Source organism: Equus caballus, chromosome 28 (assembly GCF_041296265.1).
Source record: "Equus caballus isolate H_3958 breed thoroughbred chromosome 28, TB-T2T, whole genome shotgun sequence".
NCBI lineage: Eukaryota > Metazoa > Chordata > Mammalia > Perissodactyla > Equidae > Equus > Equus caballus.
Window position 1 is genome coordinate 8,897,523 of NC_091711.1, and position 22,493 is coordinate 8,920,015.

General features: G+C 35.5%; 1 protein-coding gene across 7 annotated transcripts in view; it reads right to left on the reverse strand.

Moving 5' to 3' along the window:
* Positions 1-1,062: 1,062 nt before the first annotated feature.
* Positions 1,063-22,493, reverse strand: part of CAPS2 (calcyphosine 2) — a 53,243-nt gene continuing 31,812 nt past the window's right edge. For all 7 annotated transcript variants that reach the window (XM_023631114.2, XM_070254180.1, XM_023631113.2 and 4 more), the window contains 9 exons: positions 20,463-20,537; positions 19,844-19,939; positions 19,662-19,755; positions 16,790-16,908; positions 15,427-15,503; positions 13,713-13,867; positions 10,505-10,624; positions 8,225-8,321; positions 1,063-4,147 (listed from right to left, as the gene is read on the reverse strand). In XM_023631114.2, coding sequence (XP_023486882.2) covers positions 3,972-4,147; positions 8,225-8,321; positions 10,505-10,624; positions 13,713-13,867; positions 15,427-15,503; positions 16,790-16,908; positions 19,662-19,755; positions 19,844-19,939; positions 20,463-20,537 — 1,009 coding nt within the window. In that variant the 3' untranslated portion in view covers positions 1,063-3,971. The remainder of the gene's footprint in view (positions 4,148-8,224; positions 8,322-10,504; positions 10,625-13,712; positions 13,868-15,426; positions 15,504-16,789; positions 16,909-19,661; positions 19,756-19,843; positions 19,940-20,462; positions 20,538-22,493) is intronic.

Consider the following 22,493-nt stretch of genomic DNA (forward strand, 5'->3'; position numbering starts at 1 on the left):
ATAAAAGTGCTAACCGACCCACCTTTCGTCTGTGCATTCTTTATTAGGGGAACTTACTGCCCCTATAATTGACGCTTACACTAAATTGCACATTCATAATATTTACACAGTCTATGCTAAAGTGTTTTAACGAAAAAGTGTTCAAATGTAAGTACCAGAACAATTGCTGCTCAATAAATCATACATTCATCCAGTCAACAGATTTTGATGGAACACCTACCACATGTCAGATGCTGTGCTAGACACCAGGGTCCTAAAGTTAAACAAGATATGATTCTTATCTTCAAAGAGCTTACAATCTAGTGGGAAAAACATAAGCAAGGTAATCAATATAGTATAAAGTGATAAAAGCTGGATTAAGAACACACCCAGGGTGCCAATGGGATCCCAAAGAAGGGCAACTACATCAGACTCAAGAGTTTGTCTGATTTAGCTTTCTAGAAGAGATGGTTCTTGACGTAGTGTTAGAAAACCAGTATGAATTAATTTAGATGCACTACATGGAGGAAATAATTTTAAACAAAGTCGCAGAGCAGTTCTGAAGGCAGAGGTTTGAAACCTCACAATCCATTTTAAAAACGGTAAGTAGTTCAGAGTGGCTGGAGGACATGGAGACAGAGTGGAGGGAGATGAGCTTGGGAGACCAGCTCATTTAGGCTTACGTGTTAAGGTAAGGAGTTTGAAATTTTCTGAAAGATATGGAATACCATGAAAGAACTTGAATCATGCAAGTAATGTAGATTTTAGAAGGATTGTTCCAACAATATGTAGGATGAGTTGAAGTAGGATTGGGGAGGAGGCAGAGTCGATAAGGGGGTAATACACATGACAAGTGGTAAGCGTTTGGGCAAAGGCAGAAGCATACTGAGATATATAGTAAGCATAGCGAGTGCAAGAATAGTGAAAGGGACAGACTCCAAAGTAAGAAACTAAAGGACTCGCGACTGAGTGGATAAACAGAGAATGAGAAAAATCTAGAATGTCTCAGGACCTTGGGCAATTGCACAGATTGTGCTACACAGTAAGTATAAACGACCGAATGAATGAAGTAAAGATCAAATTAACAGTGGCTTCAATATGGTGCATTTATTCTTTATTATATGAAGATATCCAATACATAAGTTTTCCTTAAAAGTCTGTATAACCATAAAATAAAAATGGAAGGCTATATGACAGGAGCTTCTTCTCATTATCAGATACTAATACACCCATGTCAACCCACTGGATTCTCTCTGCTCTTCTCTTACCTGGCTTGTGTTACAGAGGCTCAGTTCCCTCCACTTCTTTAAGCACTTTCACTACAGATGCTTGTCCCTGCTGGTCAACCTGGAAGTGATTTCAATTTATCACAGTATATATCTTATTTATGCAAGCACTGCAAACTATAACCTCACAAATGTATGTTAAATTCTCTGCAGTAAGCATAGCTTATTGTATACAATTCTCTCCTAACATAACTGAAAACAACTTAAACTGAATGGAAATCCAAAGTAATTAATAAGATGTGTTTTAGAACTATCCAATTATGAATTACTCTAAGTGACTCTCCCTGTGCAGTCACTGGTTCACTAAGCACATATGTTCATGTACAATAACCTTTAAAACAGGAACATGTACTTTTGCCTACACAATACTCTAGCTGCTCCATCAGGCAAATATGTATTCTTTCTAATTAAAATATAGCTAAAAATTCCTAAATAATGTCCCTTGTTTTCTAACAAAATCACAAAATCAACACATAGAATTCAATGAACAGTATGGTTATCTGGGAAAGCGATTCTATACAACAAACAAGTGCCTGCTTTTCAAAGATCTTGAGAATGATGAAATACACTTAACTGTAAAATTCATGTAACATCATTACAACATATAATTCAATATTTTAGTCATGAGATATTTTAGAATCTTGAAGACTATCAAGAGTAGAATTTCAAAAGTCAACTATTACACATTGTGGATGTTTGAATGTAACTTCCAGTAAATTGAATACTAAAAAATAGATTTTACTACACCAAAGTCAAAGAAAAATACAGACAATGAGGCAAAATAAAAATGATTTATTGTGCCACCAGTTGTAATTTAACAAAATATAGCAAATAACGTATTGGATATGTATTTTCTAACTCTACATGGAAATAATAGTGTAAAATAATAAATTAACTACAAAAAAGCTACATCTCCTGAAGGGAAAAACTTCTACAAATGACCACACTGAGTATTTAGATGAAGAAGGAAGTTTGTTTCAGAGTGTGCTGTCTTATTAAAATGTTAGATCCCAGAAGAATCTCCCCTTTTTCTACAATATGACAGCCTACGTATTTTCTGATTATATTCACAGGAAAATATGACACAACAATATTGAGAACAGATTTGTTAAGGAGAAGTAAAGAAAAATTTATCAAGGGAAAATACTACACGCGTGCTGCCCAACCACAGTAGTAGTCATTTTAACATGAGAACCCTCTGTAGGGTTTAAGATGATTACAGTGGGATAAATTTTTCCAAAAAAGAGAACATGACTCAGAAATGGTGTTATAGACTTATTTTTGCCAAAATGTCTTCCAGTTTATTGTTTCAATTACAATAACCTAAACAAAAAAGAAATTCCAAGGTATAAATTTAGCTAGTGAAGACAGCACTGAAATGTTACATATACTTATATATGTTTTCTTTCTGATATTTTAGTAGTGAATTTTAACACCTCCTCAGATCTTGAAAAAGTACTACTTTGAATTTATTGGGTTCACACACATCACATTTCTGATAATATTGCCAAGGGAATAGACAAAAGTCATATTCTACAAAATAGATTTTTCATTTTTGAACCACTTATTTTGCTTGATGCTATTTTTTCTAATTTATGTAATCTTAACATATAAAATTTAAAATTATGAACTTGGAAACAACTCTATAAAGTTCTCTCTTCTCTCTGTATTTCCAAGGACAAGTGAGAAACATAGAATAATTTAGACAAAATGATTCTAACACATCTAACCGTTAAATAATATCTATTTAGAAGAAAATGTTTCAGTTGTTTAATATACCAAAAAGAGATGCTTAGAATAACATACATTAATTGTGGGACAGAAAATATCTCTTTACATTTTGGATAAGAATTGCTAAATTATCCCTTAGTCCATATATGTGATAATGGATAATGCACGTTTTTAGATCCTTATTTAATAATCTAAGAAAACATTCCCCCTCCCATTTTGTATTGTTTCTAGCTAAATAACAATTCTGTGCAGGTAATAAGATTTGTAGTTAAAAACAGAATAAAAGAACAAACAGAACTAGTCACTAGAATAATTACCTTGTGCTCTACTGAACAAATAGCAGCACATAATTTAGAAGACAAGAATTCACAAGACAAATCAGCGTTTAAATAAGCATTTTAGGGGTAAGCCTCCATCATTCTAAATGCTTGTTACAGAAAACATCTATAATCACGCTGCATGGAAAATTTCTCTTGCATGTACTTTAATTCCTTGAACATTTTCATATGTTTGAAACAAGGTGAACTATTTTAGTCTCACAGGTTTTGGGTCCAATTCCAATCATCAAATTGAGAATGGTGGCAATTATATTTTGGGGAATGGGTAGCAAAAAAACAGTAGACAAGAAATGTGGTTACTGTATAGATGCTGTCATATAGTTTGATACAGATGTAACTTTCTTATGAAAGCTAATTAAAAATTGACCTCTAAAATATATTCAAGATAAGTAATAAATCAAAAAGACAGAGCTTTAACAACTTATACACAAGCGAGCACTTGTACGTGTGCAGGAACTTTCACACACCCAACATCTGTCCTTCTGAATATTCTCTTTCCATACTCAACTTTTCGAGAAAAAAAAATCTGAATAAAGGGAGCTTTAGACAAATATATTCCAGTGTTTGATCATACTTTACATTCAATTCATCTCTCCCTTAAAATGCTTAGTGCGAACGGCATATTCACTTTAAAAAACTAAATTCCCCATGGAATACGTAAGACATTGACAAAATCTTCATCATCGGCTATCCCTATACTTAGACCTTCATAGAAATCCTCAAATTCACCATACGACACTTCATCAGATTTGCTGCAGGCATCTTTCAGGGTTTCTAGAAAAGATGATTTGATTTCTTCTTCTGTAGAATGGCCTGTAAAATAGTGACAATGAAACAATCTCCTTAAAAGTCCAGTAAAATGACTGACGATGATAAAAAAATAATCACCTTAGGAAATTTTTTCAACAATTTGAACTTTTATGTCAAACTGCCCTCCAATTTATTTAAACATCTTCTTACATGAAATAGAATGTAATGGTGATTTTAATACACATTTGAGGCATCTTTTAAGCTTCTGATGGGGCTATCCTATACGGAAAGGCAAAATAATAGTTACTACTATAGATATTCTTATATTTCTTAATGTTTTAGAAGACTTGCCTTCATTCCCATTAGAAATGAGGAAAGAAGAAAACAAGCGAATAATTTCAACGATTGCTAGGCTGTTGACACAGTAACGCACTGTGTGAAAGGCGGCCCTACGCTCAGGCATTGGTTATTTTATGGGTCCGTTACTCATGACTGAGGCTAGAAAATGTCACTGCAAACAGGATTCACAGGGCTTTGAAAACCTTTGCTGGAAGAACTTTCACTTGATTAAATCATTCTATTTTAATCTCTAACTTTCAGTAGGCTATTTCCACTGGATTATATCAAATATGATTAATTTCATCCTATAGAAAGATGCTATTGAAAATCATGTGTAAAAGAAAATTCTAATTCTTTGATCTGTGTCTTAAAGAAAGAACATAACATATCTGATTCATCCTTTTAAAAATTCATTTGATTTTTAATCCACAAAGAGAACAATAAGTTATTTAAATAAGTCGCTTTGATTATATTATGACCAGTTAAAGGGAAGGAGTGATTTCAGCTTAAACACCATTTCCTTAGGAAGCTGTCAGCGACCACCCACATGTAGGCACTCTGTCACAGAACTCATCTCACTAATTTGCGCCCCCATCCCCACCCTCTTTGCAGGGATCTACTCCCAGGATCCTATCATGACACAGGGGAAAAGACATTCATTAATTTTTTAATAAGAAAAGAGGAATTAAAAGATGAAAAGAAGCTTTAAAAAAATGGTCATATAATACTCAAAGAAAATAGAGGCCCATATACAAAGGAAGAAAAGGGTCAGAAAAATCTATGTGACTCTCTAAATCGTTTTAAAGTCAAGTTGCATTTTAAAATAAAAAAATGGGAATACCACCTTTAATTGTTTCTTACAGGGTGGGCAAAATTATGGTAAGAGTTGGATCTTTTTCAAAAGCCAGAGGTTCTCTAACCGACTTAGATAATAAATCATTGTACAGTGCCTTTCAAACTAAAACAATAAAATCTGCTTTGGATAGCAAGATGTTTGCTGTCTTTTAAAAACACACGAGAAATAGAGAACAAGTGATTATTTTACTTAAGAAAACAAGTTGAATAAACAAGGACCGAATAATTATGCTATGCAGAGATGGTAATATAAAACAGTAAAGTGAATTTGTGACTGAATGCTAGTCAAGGATAAAAATTAATCGAGATCTAATCTATATAAAAATGTTTACCTGTCAGCAGAAGAGATTTCCCCTTATACCATGCATACTTTTGAACAGATGAGTTTAACACTTAAGAAAAACATGTTTTATCTAAATGTACGTTTCAAATACTCAAGAATTTTATGCCTCCTTTGTATCCCCCACCCAGAAAATACCTACCTTCTCTCATTTGTAACTAAGCTTTCTTTCACTACTCTCAGAGACCAGAAGGTATTTTAATAAATGATGTTAGATTTTTAACACCATTACACAGAAATACATTTGGGAAATCTCATTTCTATTTAAGCTGAAAATGCTTTTTTCTAATAAATTATTTAAGCAAAGTAAAAAGAAAATACTTTCTATGGTTAAATTATATGTGATACAAAAGCCTTAATTTGAAATTAAATATAAATTGTAAACAATCTATATCGCAAAGATGAGTGCGTGAATAGATTATAATTTGTAATGATAGATAACAATAAATGTTTTCTGTCTTTCTTTTTTTAAAAACAGTAACAGGTTTTCCTTTTTTTAAGACTGTTTAGCTTTCTAGCTTATCTTCCTTAATGTGAATGCAAAGAAGAGGTATGGAATTTCTTCAACTAACAAAGGCTTATCCAATAACAACAAAAACAGAACCCTTGCCGATTCAGTGACGCATACTAAAGCTACTTAAGCAACTTAGTTAAGATTACTAGAGAAGACAAAGAGAAAAAAATAAAAAGTTTTGAAATCACCTAATTTTGAAATAGACAAACTATCTTGTTTTTATATTTAGTATGACTAGTTAAAGGAAAAAAGCAGAGAATGGCATGGATTTAAAGGGAAAGATACACTAAGTACAATTAAATAATACTGGAAATTCTCTTACGGCAACTGTAGTTCATTTAAAGTCATTGATAAACAAATGAAACTATGTTGACCTGAAATACATTATGACAAATTGGGAAGCCAATGATGATTAGCTTTAATCTTCATAACAAATTCTGTTGTTTTTTTCACTTCACAATTAAAAGTTATAAATAAACCATTTACAAAGGTTAATGATGATAATAAACCAAAGTAATTACAATGCATCTTCTTTTTCGTTTTTAAAATTTTTTTGTGAGGAAAACTGTCCCTGAGCTAACACCTGTGCCAATCTTCCTCTATTTTATATACGGGACACTGCCACAGCATGGCCTGATAAGTGGTGCGCAAGTCCGCATCCGGGATCCGAACCTGCAAACCCTAGGTGGTTGAAGGGGAGCACATGAACTCAACCACCACGCCACTGGGCCAGCTCCCAGTGCATCTTCTCTTAATATTAAAAAAGGAAAATTCTAGAATAATAGTATTCTATAGTATTTACCAGTATATAATCAAAATTATAAATTAGAAACTATTCACAAAATATAAATTACAAATGGTCAATAAATATACAAAAATATGTTTAACCTTCCTAGTAACTGGAGAAATGCAAATAAAAATAGTTTTTTAGCCTATCAGATTGGCAAAAATCTAAGGCATTGTCAGGTTGTGGGGGAAATGAATTCTCCAGCAATGGCAGGGTAATCTGGCATAGCCATCTTACAACACAAGTTGGGAGGATCAATTAAAATTTGTAATATAGATGTTCTAGGTCTTGATATTACCCCAAGAAAATAATAGAAAATGGGCTTCAGGAGTCATAAATAAGCATATTCATTGCTTCACTAATTGTACATCAATAATTAGAAATTACTCTACCAATAGAAGACTAGCTAAGTAAACCGTAGTATACTGATTTTTAAAAAGATATGCAGCAGATAAAAATAAGGTGCTCAAATCTTTGTCTCCGTGGTGCAATCAGTCAGTGCGTCTGGCTGTTAACAGAAAGCTTGGTGGTTCGAGCCCACCCAGGGACAGCTCCTTTGGTGTGTAAAAAGAAAACTACAGAGCAATACATTTAGTGTGCCTTTCATGTAAAAAAAATCTTCAAAAAACTTAGATATTTATAGTACACATACAGCTATGAAAATTCATACAGTAGGGATGGAAATATATACATATTAAATGGTAATCACCGTCATGTCTACAGAGGGAAACAGTGAACAGAGGAGAGTTACTGTGGCTAAATCGTTCTTCACAATAAGAATTCATTTATAAATCAGTTATGTAAAAGTAAAAGTCAGAAGAAATATAGTAGGTAATGAATCCCTAGAATCACTTCGATATTTTCTATATCCTCAAATTTTGATAGATGTATGTATGTTCATTGTATGTATAGCCCCATCACTAGAGAAAGGCGTTCCCTCATTCTGCCGTCAATCTTCAGGTATAAGCAGATGCTGTAAAACTAACTCGGAGAACCTGCACATGTAATTATCCGTTCTCCCAGTCTATTCTATTCTTTCTAATTCAAGCCCCTCATTATCTCCTCAACAAGAAATAAAAGTTCAATCTCGATTACAAACATAAAAGAAAAAAATAAGTACAGACAATAGACCTAAGAAGTATAAATGAAAAAAGTCAAATAGCTCTCACATTTCTGGTTTAAAAAATAATTATTTATTTCTTCCCTTAATGGCCTCAAGTCCACATTATAAATTAATATGATTTAAAGATATTTTTATTAACTAACATTTTAGAAATCTAATGCAGTCTGACTTATAATAATTACCTGAAATTACTTGAGGATGCTCCTTTGCACAGTAACATTTTCTTATGTCTATAATAGACACGCTGCCTGTTTTATTGAAATCCAGTTTCATAAAGGCCTAAATAAGAGAGAAATGTTATTTTTTTGTATGAAATCATTAGACATGTGAACCTAATCTTCTATTCTACAGTAGGCTATTTTTGAGCTCTAAACAAGACAGTTTAAAAGTATTAAACTGGTGTGTGAAGGAAGCATCATGGACACAGGGAGAAAGATATTAGAGCAAGACATTAGGGGCTGGCCCCATGGCCAAGTGGTTGGGTTCCCATGCTCCGTTTCATTGGCCCAGGGTTTTGCTAGTTCAGATCCTGGGTGCGGACACATGGCACTGCTTATCAAGCCATGCTGAGGCAGCGTCCCACATAGCAGAACTAGAAGGACCTACAACTAGAATATATAACTATGTACTGGAGGGCTTTAGGGGGCAAAAAAGAGAAGATTATCAACAGTTGTTAGCTCAGGTGCCAATCTTTAAAAAAAAAAAAAAGGCACTAGGTAATCTGCACTCAAGTATTAGTTCTACCACCTTCCAGCACCCTGACCTTGAGAAAACCTCAGCCACCCTGGCTTTCCTGCTCTGCACACTGAAGAGCTGGGTAAAAGCTCTCAGGTAGCTTCCGGCCCTAGGATTCACGTGAAACTGATAAATGGCCAAGACAAATTGCCAGGACTATTTTGATTCAAAAAGTGCAAAATCAATGAGAAAGTGAAATACTTTATAAATGGGTTAATCACTCTATCTCCTGAAATTTAACACTACCTTTTGAAATGCTAGCTGTTTCATTGCTCCTCTAATTCAATGCAATTCTGAGTATCATAAAATATAAAATATTTTATTGGGAAGAGAAGTGGATGCACAGAAACACACAACTGACCAAAGCAACATCCCACATTTACAGAAGAGTCAAAACTATAATCAAGTTAGTCTATTCACAATAGTGTGTTCACAGGCATACAGTGCATTTTATGGGCTGAACTGTATCCCCCAAAATTCATATGTTGAAGCTCTAACCCCAGTATCTCAGAATGTGACTGTATTTGGAGATGGAGCCTTTAGGGAGGTAATTAAGATAAAATGGAATCATCAGGGTGGGCCCTAATCCAATCTGACTGGCGTCCTTCGAAGAAGAGGAGGTGAGGACACAGACACACAGACTCAGGGACGACCACGTGAACACACAGGGAGAAGGCAGCCATCTACAAGCCAAGGAGAGAAGCTGAGGGAGAAACCAAACCTGCCGACACCTTGATCTTGGACGTCCAGCCTCCAGAATTGTGAGACAACACATTTCTGTCGTTTAAGGCACCCAGTCTGTGGTATTTGTTAGGGCAGCCCTACTTTATAACTCTATGTGTGTCCTCTATTGCCAGCACCAAGATTTATGAAAGAGACAACCTCCAGTTTCCACTCTGGACACTCAAACCTATTACTAGCACATGCAAAGTACAAATAAATGCAAATTTACGAATATTATGTGGTGAATTTGTTTCACATGGGGTTTTTATTGTGTCTTTTGGCCAGTAAAGATTTTGATATTCTCTATTTGAGACTTACACCTGATGTACTGTTTATACTATTCCATACACAATAGCTTTGTTTCAATATGAGATACATATACATTTTATATCAGGTACATACATGAAAGAAAAGGAAAACTACATTGTTCAAAAGTCTGCTCTAAAAATGGCTACCAGAATCCAAGTGATATGTACTTTCCTAAGAAAATCAGGACTCCTGTTTTTAATTCCAGTTTAAGATGGTAACTTTCATCTTCATTTTAACATTTAGCATGCATATTATAAAAACCAGAGAAACCATCCTAAGATAACATGTATTGAGCCTTGACACTGGGACAGCCACCAATGCTAAGAATTTAACACAAATTATCTTATTCAATCCTTACACTACCTCTATGGGACAAGAAACTGAGGCTCGGAGATATTTAATAACAGATATAGTCATATAGCTAGTAATTTATGGAGCCAACAATTTACAGAACTAGTAATTTGTGAACAAAATTTGATTTCAGATTTTATTTTCCTTTTATAATATTTTCCAAAAACATATGCATAAACTATTTTGCTTTATTCTGGGCTAGTTTGTATGCGTTTGTGTTTTACTAAACCCAAATACATGAGAGCTAAAGGGATTTAAAATATTTTACATGGTAATTCATTTAAAATAATGAACCTAACAACCTATTATAAGTAACTATTTGAAAGATTACTTAAGAAAGTTACCTTCCGAACAAATGATTTCCTGTATTCATTCATTTCACCAATAACGGCACGTTTGAATTCTCCGTAATCAACCTTGCCATTGCCATTGCCATTCAGAATTAGCCATGAAGACTCAAAATCCTGGAAATAATCACAGAGACCACTGTTACACCTTTAAGTTATATATGGCCACAACAATAATCATCATAATAGCATTTTGTTACATCTTTGTAGCCCCAGACAAGGCGGCAGACTTAATAAGAAAATTCCAAAAAGTTAAATAAAAATCCAAGCAAAGGTACTAAGAAAGCTATTTAAAGGAACTCTGTGGTGGACAGTTCTGTAAAGAGCCACTTAGGAATGGCAATAAATCCCAAATCTATCTTTTTAAGTTCAATTCCTTTCTATACACACACACGTAAAAATACTTACCATTTACTTGAATTTGAGCACAATTATTTTTAATGTTTTCTATCTGTGACAATTAAAAAGTCACTCCAGGTTCTGAAATGCCTCCAATAACATTAGGTCCACTGATTGTATTTCTGCTAGTCTTCATGCTTGAAAGTATGGAAGATCTGAATGACTTTAATATGATTCCATAATTTACACTAAAAGGTGTTATTGTGAGTAAACCTCTATGCCAGTTTGTTCATTTACCATCGACTCTGACTTCTTTGGCAAATGCACTATTTAACAGAATGTTCTATTCACAGAGTTCCTAACCCAGCAATCCAGCATGAGAGTTTCTTAAACTCAGGTGAATATCTTTTCAATGTTTCAGTCCAGTTGTTAGCTCTAACTGAGAATGTAAATAAAACATCTAGCAAGGTGACGACAAATAATGGGTACTCAAAAATATTCTCTTCCACTTTCTTCTAATTTTTTTCAATTAAAACTGTAATAAGAAAAACTACATCTTAAGGTGCCCTGCCTCCCCCCAGTTCTCAACAATCCACACTTTTGTTTTGTCTATCCTAAGCCCTGTACATGGTACAGACTATAAGTATCTGTAAAGTGAGCGTTAAGTGTGAAAATGAGCTTGACCTTTAAAATCATAAGTAATAGTGATAGAAGATGAATTTGTTCACCCAACTCATGGAATACTAGAATTAAAAAATACTGCTTGAAGCTTATAAGAAATAGTGTTCAAGAATTGAATAATTTACCAAAAGTGGCGACAAATTTATATAACTCTTCCTTTCAAAGATATGGTACAGAAAGGAAAATAATCATTCAGTTGGGAAAAAACTGAGGTAAATTTATTGATAGTGTCTCTATATAAATTAGGCTATTTAGGGAGCATATCAATGTTTTTTTTTTTATTTCACATCAGGGAGAATGACAATGGCTTCCCAGAAACTAGCTCCACAATTCGTCCAGGCTGGGGATTCTTATGTTCTTGTGTTTGCTTATCTTTGCACGGGCGGTCTCCAGGGACATTACAGGGAAAATAACAGGGGATATCATTTTTTAAGTGAGAAAAAGAGGAAGCTTACTCATATCTTCATAATATATGTTCTCCCTATGTTAGAAGTCTTATATAATTATTTTAGTTTTTATTCCTGAATCCAATCATAAAAATTTAGCAAATCAACAAAAAGAGAAGTATTGTGGTGATGCAGAAAGAGTACTAGCCTGGCCCAGATTATCTGGGTTCTAGTTCTATCTCAGTTAATAATTACCTGTGTGATGGTAGATAAAGACACCAAGGCTTTCTAATTTTCTATTGCTGCTTTTTACTATTATGATTATTTATGAAAGGAAGAGATGAAGTTAGATGGTCCCTGGTGTGTGTCACTAGGTGGGCCACAAGGTTAAACTCAGCAAAAAACACGGAAGACAGATACGTCACAACAATGATAGGCAACACCATATTGGCACAGATTTTATAGTTGATAAGGCATGTTCCCATGTAATTTCCTCCTTTGAGCTTCAAAGCAACTGTGACTATATGCATCATATCTGGATCGCCTAGGCAGAGCCTGTCAATCAGAAAGTCAAAAGACCTATTCAAGATCACACAGTTCAAGTCATAAGGATAGAACTGAACCTATACCTCATAAATTCAATTTCCAGTGTTCCCTCCACAAAACACACTGTATCTTGTGATAAGACCATTTCAAGTAAAAGAGAACAATGCAAGAGAGCGCCTTATCTGAAACCTTTGAGGTAAATGGGTTTCAAATTCATATGCTTTTAGGATAAAATCCAAACTTCTCAGCATGATGTGCAAGGCTTCATTGTCACGGACACCGCTGGGTTTATTTCTCTCCATTCCTCTCTTTACCTTCCTTCCTTCCGTCTATCCCTTTAAACCAATGTGTCATCTGTTGATTCAGCACTTGCTATATGCCAGGTTCTATTCGAGGTGACAGAAATAGAGCAGGAAACCAGAAGCATCCTGGTCCCTGTGCTGATAGGACTCACAATCTACTTGCAGGCAGAGCCAGACGATACTTATAAAGCGACATGAAGAAAATAAAATGGGCTAATGGCGTAGAGAGGACCAGGGATCAGACGGGGTGCTCCCGCAGACAGAGGAGTCAGGGTAGTGCTCTCAGTAGAGAAACATGTGTCCTGAATGACGAGAAATCCCAGCCCTGCAAAGGTCTAGTGAAGATCCCTCAGAGCAGAGGGGACAGTGCTGCGAAGGCTCGGGACGGGGCGTGGCGTGGGGATTTGCAATTCCCGGAAGAGGCCACACTCCTCCCCTCCATGCCTTCACACGTCCTTCTCCTCGGGAAGTATCCTCTGTCTGATCCATGCCCTTCCTCCCCTCTTGTCTGCTCGACTCCTTCTCAGCCTTCAAAACTCCGTGCGGACGATCCTCCTCCAGGAATCCTGTGATCTTCCCTCCTTCGCCATAACCTGGCTTGGAATTTATCCCATGTGTTCTGAAAGCATTCTCCCTTTGACACATATCATATTGTTTTGTAATCTTTTATATCTTTCTTTCCTTTGATTATGAAGACCTTAAGAGTACAGAGTATGCCTTCTCACAGCTTAGAACAATGCCTGGTTATAAGGCTCTTAATAAACATGTGAGGGAGGAGTCAATGTTGGACTTTTAAAAATCAACAGGACTACTTGCCTGATAGCTTAACACTGATAATGAGGCATAAAGAAGAAGGAGACAAAGGAATTACTAAAATTTCAGTAGCAAAGTGAATAATACCATTTAAGAATAATGTGTCATTCACTGCAGAGAATTATCTGTGGTACATACATTTTCAGATACTTCTAAGTGAAATACTTTTAGAGCTTGTTTAAAATCTGCCTTATCTAAAAGTCCATTTCCTTCCTTGTCCAATTGTTGAAGGTATTTTCCCAATCCAGTCAAAATGCGAACACCTCTGTTACGTAGCTGTTCTTTTAGCATATCTGTTTAGGAAGAAGAGAGATAGAAAGTAATTGTTCCTATGCACAAATTTATCAATTGCAAGTGGTTTTCTTGTAAGAAAATTAAAGTCAATGTAACTGATATAACATATGTGAATATACAAACAGATCATACATATGACTGAGAGACTTTGCAAAATAGAAAGCTTTTAGTAAAGGGGGTTATATATAAAATCACAAGTAAATATACCAGAACCATAGCACCACTGTGTGGTGAAAGTGTTATATCTTAAATACAGGAAAATAACAGTTCACTTTATCAGCATGAAAACAATCTAGATGCTACAAATAAAATTTTAGTTTTTATTTTGCAGGTTTCCTCTTCATCCCACATCGTTAATCTCTTTCCTCTTTCTTTGCTGTTACCAACCAAATTACAAAATTGATGCCAGGCAAGTTACTCAAAAACCATCAGTTCAAAATTTCTAAAATAGTTTGAAATCTTCAAATTGTAACTTACATATTAAATAGCATCAAGGCTTTGGGGTGCTATCCTATACCAGTGCATTAAAGTAACCCTTTCTTACAGGAATTCATCAGAAATCATACTCAAGCCCCTAGCACTCTTTGTGTGGCTCAGCGACTTCCTTTAACACAGTTCTGCCATCTTTACTTAAGAAAATCTAGGTAGCTTTACTAAAGCAAGTATTAAATATAATCATCAGAAGAAGGAACAAATGTCACCAGATACAATAGGGACAAATTTTGTGTTGACCATGACAGAATAGAGAAAACGATTTACTAACAGTGGCATCAAGGATATTTGAGAGTTCAAACACCAATTCCAGACAACTTTTAAATCTGTTTCTAGCCTTCTTACCCCATTTCATCTTTAAATGATAAATCAGGATTTATCAAAATTTATAAATTATTTGTTGACTTCTGTGATTACTTGGTTAATGCCCTCCTCCCTTCTTGAATATGAGACTCAGCAAAGAAATTGTCCACTTGAGCCTAGTAAACTGTAGTGGATATAAGATTGGACTCTAAAAACAAAATTTATAAAATGTATTAGTGTCCAAAACCTACATATATTTCATTTATTACCTACAACAACTCTGGAAAGTTAATAAAATAGGTTATTATCCCCATTTTAGAGATAAAGAAAGAGGTGCAAGAGATTTACACAAAGTCATATGTCTAGTGAATGGCAGACCCCAAACATGATACTGACTCCCGGTCCAGCGCTTTTCTCTTCCACCAGGCCACCACAATCTCTCTAGGAGATCATCTAACGCAGAAGACAAGTATTATATTACAAAAATCACTTCCATTGTATTCATTTCATGAATAAAACCCATACTATCTAGTACTTTTTTAAATTCATAATTCATATAAATAGGATCATTAAAGGAGGAGAAATCCTAAAAATATTTTTAAATATCTATCTATATATATATAAACTTATAAAAAGATAAGCAAATAGAAAACATAAATCAAGTGCCATAAAACTAAAAAATATCTGGAAAATACTGTTTTTCTGCTTGCAAAGCAAGTGGCTGAAAATTAAACCTACCTGCGAACATAGCAATGACACGTACCTTGAACAGCCTTGAGCACCAGCTTATCACTGGCTTCTTGACTGGTTATGTCATCCTCACGTTCCACAGAATCAGCTCTGCAATTGCCACGTTCACAGTGAAAAAAATATACTCCATTGTGCAATCTTGAGTATGGAAACTCTAAGTTCTTCTTTGCTTTAGACTCAAAGAAACTCTCAAGCAAAGTAGGAAGGTGGTTTCGAGATTTCTCAAGTCCCGCCTTCACCTGCGGCTTTGGTGTCCAGGGGGGTTAAATATGCTAAACCAAGGCCCAGATCCTTACAGTCTTCCAAGACTACATTTAAAAATTATATTCATGTTTGTAATTATTTCAATGTTCTCTTAATTAATTAAACTACTTAATTATAATTATTAAATTTAAAAGCAGTTTTACCTTGCAAAGTATAAAATGTAAAAAATCTATTTTAAAAAAACAAAAAATTGCATTCATTTTGAGCAATACAGTAAATGACAAAGAAACATACACTCCCTCCAGCCAATATGTGGAATACGGCCTCTAATGCACATATAGTACACCAATTATTGTCATTTTGAATTATATTTAGTACCAAGAAACACTCAGCAAGAATAACACATATATATACTCTGTGATTAAAAACTCAAATTCATTTAAAAATATTTTTTGATTCATAGCATTATTTTTTCATTATGCATATTATCAGTCAATGAATACTATAAGCATGTGGGACGCGAGATGTTTTTTTAATGCTTAATAAAAAAGCATCACACTAAAAACATGGGAAAAGTTCTTATAATATTCTACTATATTCCATCTGTTAAAATTTATTACTTGGTAGCATTTGGTAAAATAAGTGTTAGCACAGGCAAATTAATAAAGTACCTTTAACTAACATAATGGCATATTTTTTATCTTTACTTGATTGTAACTGTTCCCATATATGGAGTATACTTCAGTACAAGACAGCACATAAAATAGACAAATATAGCTATGGTTTGTTTTTAAAAAATATAAACCTTAACTAAAGTAAAAAAGCCTTAGGGGACCCGCCAGGTGGTGCAGCGGTTAAGTGCGCACGTTCCACCTCAGCAGCTGGGGGTTCGCCGGTTCGGATCCTGGGTGTGGACATGGCACTGCTTGGCACGCCATGCTGTGGTAGGCGTCCCACATATAAAATGGAGGAAGATGGGCACGGATGTTAGCTCAGGGCCAGTCTTCCTCAGCAAAAAGAGGAGGATTGGCGGCAGATGTTAGCTCAGGGCTGATCTTCCTCAAAAAAAAAAAAAGAAAAGAAAAGAAAAACCCTTGGGATAGAATCTCATTTTAACAATAAAAATAGTGTTTTTGTTTACTTTCAAAATGACAAATGCATGTTTGACTTACTTGAGAGAATCCAAAGCTATCTGATCAATATTTGTGATTCGAAGTATAAGTAATGTGTTTTCTCTTATGCTCTCTGGAAGTCTGGGATGATCAGAACTCAAAAATGTTAAGTTTCCACCCTAAAGAAATTAATAGATTAATTATTTAAGGCTAGAAAGTATATAAGAAGTAAAAGAAACTAATACTAATTTCAAATATTCAATTTTCATTATATGTGACATGGTATACTGTTATACTGATAAAAAAGTACATTTAGAGAACATTTAGAAAGTACACAGGCCTTCAGCTAATAATATAGGGAAAAAAAGGAACTAATTTCCCAATCAATCTCTCAATTAGAACAATCTTAGATTTAACAATTTACGTGAAAAAATAAGAACTCCAAATTTTTATAAGAATCGGAGGAAGAACGGACAAGTTATTTCAATTGAACTTATGACATCCCTAAATACAGAAACAGAGCTATCGACCCACAGAAAGATGTACTGCAAACGGACTGAACTATCATAGATTCCTCACCCTCTTTCACCTGGTCTTTTAATGACAAACATCACATAAATGTAAAACTAATTTTAACCTAATTAGAGCATCAAGGCTTTGGTGAAAAAATTCCTATCAAAAATCCTTAATCTAAACTTAGAAAATTATTATTTTAATTTCTGAGTTGCTCAAATAAATATGATCAAATACAAATTTAAAATAAGAGGCTTAATTATCTCTCTTGAAAATTAAGGAAGAGATTTCTCTCCCCTCCTTTTTCCTGGAACATTTACTTTAGAAAACCTGTAACTATAAGTACTTCATCCATTCTTTGAAATGTATATAAGTTCTCTTGAAATTATCATATTAAGCAATTAAAGAGAGCATATGATATGCGTAGCAGTGTTATGTATATAAGTATATGTGTGTATGCATACGTGTGTGCATAAAGGTACATCTATGCAGTCTGTGCATTCACACAATATGTATATGCATGCGTATGAGTGAACATATGTGGGTGCACTTCTATGCATGAGTGTCTATGGGCACGTGTGCATATTGCTTATTATCTTAACAGCTGGCACTAAAATTTTTTTAGGGAATGTTTAGAAAAAAACCTTGAAGGGGCATATAGAAATGAAAAGATAAGTTCCAGAGTAACATCTGGACGGCAGAAAAGACCCGCCCCTCCCTCCCAAAAAAGAAGAAGGTCAAATATTTCTGCATAAAGAAATGGAAGAATGTGGGGAGCAGCAAGAGATGGAAGGAGTCAGAAAATGGAGAGGAAGGCTTTTACCATGGGAAATATTCAAGGAACATATTTTTAAGACTACGAATGTCGGATAATAGATAGTAAGTTGCTTGCATTGCTGCAAGATAAATCTCCCTCTAGATCCCTGTCAGAATGTCTACCACACACTCAAAGCATTATATATATGGCTTGTGTATGGTTTCCTCCCTTCCTTCGTTGTTTCTCTCCAGCCCCTGCTTCTTCTCTTTCTTTCTTAGAAATCATAAAAAGGAGCAGAGTTCCACATCTGGCTCAAGTAATATGGAACAGGGATAGCGAGAATAAATCATCAACTATACACACTAAATGACTGGAGACAGCAGCCAGAGCTAGGGGTAACATTTAATCTTGGGATAGGCATTAAACATTCTCTCTGCAGGTTGTGAAATGGGAGTTGGAGCTGATTTTCTCTAGATCTCAAGAGGCAGGCTTGAGTGACATATGTGTAGTGTATTCAATCCGAGTTTAAGATGTGAAGCTTTTCCGCACCCCCAACTCCTCACCTAACCTGTCACTACACCTTATTGATTCTACCTCCTGAAGATTTTTTTTTATTTTTCTAATTAGCATCATAGCCATTGTCACTTGTCTAGTTCAGGTTGCCATAACCTCCTTCCTAGATTAATATAATTCACTCCAATCCGGTTCTTTGTACTAGTCTTCAATCCATTCCCCACATTGTAACCAGAGAGATCTTTCTAAATCACAAACCTGGTAATATCACCTCCCCTCATTCCATCCACCTCTCTCTTTCAATATCTCCTCAGTACATTTTACATAACTCTTTAACATAAGGCTGCTCTTGATAAGCTCTGACTTATCTCTTGCCAACCCCCACCTTGAACTAGAGTTCGGCTATACTGAACTACTTTCAGTTCTCCAAATAAGCCACGTTCTTTCATGCTTTTGCTCTTTGCTGTGTCCTCCACCTGGAAGCCCATCCTGACACCCTTCTGTCTACTTACCCCAGCGCATCTAACTCCTTCCCTACGTCAAGGTTAGATGGCACTTTCTCCAGGAAGCCTCCTTTAACCCCACAAAACTGGGTCATTGACCCTCCTTTCTGGCCCCTCCTATCTGACTGTAGGCTCCACAAAAGCAGGGAATGGATTTTACTTATTCACTGTTCTATCTCCAATGCTTAGCCTAAGAGTATGTATTTGTTACCTGAATGATCACCATAGATATTGCTGCCTGTTGATCATGAGATAACATGATGTAATAACTTAAAATTAAAGAGCAATAATTGTAACATTACCTATGATTGACCCATTCAAGGGAATCCTTGGGATATACCGGATGCCTTTTAGGCCTTTAAAAGTACCGAGAGACAAGCTCTCCTGGGCTTATATTGCAGATTTGGGCAGGGAGAGTGTTACAGGGCATAAACACCATGCTTAGATTCAGACCATGGGGATCTGGACCTGAGAGGCAGAACCTCATGGGGAAACATCAACCATTAGCCATTCACACAAATGCCCCTGCTCAGGAAGGAGGAGAGAAAATAAAGTGAAGGTTAGAAACCCCGCTCCTCCAGCCCACAGGATCCCACAGCACCCAACATCCGCTACTAAAATGTTCGCACGTATGCACACAACTTACAATATAAAAATCACCAAGTTGGTATTGTTTTCCTTTTCTTCGTCCACGCTGATGACTATAAACATTTTTTTGAATGAAAGGAAGCACATTTGTTCTAGAAATTAAAGGACAAAAATGTGAAATTATTCAGCTTCTCTCAGAAATAGTCATCTTGAGAGTTGTAACAATGCTTTATGGCATACCTATTTTTCCCAAATTGCCGATATTCATAAACTGTAAGAGACTGGTCATGAGTGAAAAAGAACCCAATCAGCTCTCTGCAAGCATCATGTCCATTTCTAGAAAAACAGAATGATATCAAAAGATTTTCAAATTAAATAATCAACCAGAATTGTGTATGTCAAAGACAGCATAAATTCCTTCAAATGTGCACCAATGAGCAAGGGTTACAGGAAGGCACAGGGAAAACATGACAGAGCTTCTTGAAGTGTCAAGTCAAGTAAGATTTGGGTGGAGAAAAAAGCTTTTTCTTACACTGATATGAATATGGATATATTACAATATGGATTACTAATTCAACATAGGCATTTAAGATAAAGCAAAAGAACTTAAAAAAATATTGAGTTTCTTTTTGAAAGACATTTTAAAATCACTTTTAAAGTAATTTCTAATTAAAATGTTTTTCTTGTAGGTTCATACTTCCTATAATTTTTGTAACATACAAACAATACACATGACCTAAAAATGTTTGTTCTAAATTCACATTTTTCACTTAAATTTAATCTCACTATTATTTCTATTTAAAAAGAGAATAGCTTTTCTTAATCACAAGATTAAAAAGTTTAATAAAATCACAATTACCTTGATATGATCCTACCATCAAATTGTACTTTATGAGAAAGCATATTTTCAGTTAATGTAGAATGGGTTCTTATCCTGTTAACAAAAACAATTGTCAGTAATTATTTTAAAGTTCTTCTAAGTAGTTCCTAAGCCTCTTCTCCTTGCCTCCCTCCCACCACAGAATCTGCCTTCTTAGCTGCTTGTGGTTAGAGGTGACTAAGAGACCCAGTTCCGCCAACAAACTTCCGGGAAAGTCCTTCCTTTGTCCCGACGAGAGGGCATGAGAAGCGTTCCCGCCTGTGAATGTGGCAGGAACAGGATGCTAGGAGCCTCTGCAGGCATCAGCCAGCCAGGTCAGGCCAATAAGACCTCAAGGAAGCCAGCCCAGAGCTGGGCCAGGACTGAGCCACTGAACTGAAAGCAACAACTGCCTACTCCAGGCAGCTGGTGATACAAGAAAAATGAATCCTGGCTTTTTAAAGCTACTATCAGTTAGGTTTTCAGTTATGGGGAGCTGAAAATATTCCTTACTTTGGTAAGAATAGAGAAAAGAGTGCTGGATGAGATTCCAGTCTTGACAGAGTTTCAGCTGAGAGCCCTCAGATCAGTGATTGAATCTTTATGGCCTTCAGATAGCACTGAGCAATCTCACAAAGACTGCCAATCCTAAAACTCTGTTTAATAATATGAAGCAAAACCCAAATGCACAATCTTTGGAACCCAAACACTAATAATCTCCTTTATAGAGAGAGATCAGAAGACTCAGTGACGTATCTTTTACTCCCCTTCCTAAATAATTTTATGACATTTCTCTAAAACTGCAGGTATAATGAAACTGCAAGAAGAGTGGGTCATTGGGATCTTGAAAAGGGATACCTCTGTAAAAGCTCAGCCTCTGTGAAAGGTAAGCAGGACACAGCAAACAAGAGCCTGCAGACTAAATGAGAGCTTGTGAACACAGAGTGGAGCCACAAAAGCTTGGTCAACTTGACTCCATTTAATCCATCAGTATTAACAGGTTCATTGAGTGCCAACTAAGTGCCTAAAACAACTCTAAATGCTGAGAAAATAACAGCAATAACAACAGCTACTATTTATTAAAAACTTCCTAGACACTAGCTAGTGTTAAAATCACTTTAATGTGCATTGGTTCATTTAATGCTTGCGATAGGTCTATAAAGTAAGTACTATTATCCTCATTTCACAAATAAACTTTACAAAGCCATACAGTTAGTACATGGAAGAACCAGAAAAAAACCTTGCTCATAGCCATTACATCATACTGATTCTCAAAGGTGAGCAGAACTCAGTTTAACAGTGACAGCTTCAAGAGGTCTAGAGTCTTCTTGAAAAGATAAGTCAATAGGCATTTATATTATAAGTGAGAGGTTCCATGTTGGGGTTTTAGGTAACCAATATGTAGCACCAATACTTCTCTCTACCCAAGTTCTTAACTAATACAGAAATAAAAATCAGGCAGATGAAGACCAAAACATGAATTGTATTATCAATAAAGCTGTTGGAAACCACGGCTTAGGAATGTAACCACAATAATCTAAGTCCTTAACACTAGACTTAGACAGACTAACCCACTCATTCCCACTGGGGAGGGACCCTGTAAAACGTAATGGGTAGGGCAGAATGTGTGCTTCTTCAGGCAGCTGGCTCCCATGGAAGAGACGGGAGGAAGGGCACCACTCCACCTCCTGCTTCCAACTCCAGGGAGCAAAACTCTCTCCTCCTCCTCTGGAAAGAATGATGAGGACGTAAAACCACAAATTCAATAATTCTAATCAATACCCCACAGCATTTTTGATGGAACTAGACTAGCTCAATTGAAAATTTATATTGAAGAGGAAAGGGCCTAGGGTGCCACGACACTATGGAAGGTAAACAAGTAGCAGGCATTTACTCCAATATGAAGCAAGACTAATGAAGACAGGATGATACTGGTACAGGGATACAAGACAGGTAGAGGAGACTGAAGAAAAAGCCTGGGAACCAACCATGCATTTATAACAACTGGATATACCACTATGTGGCATTACA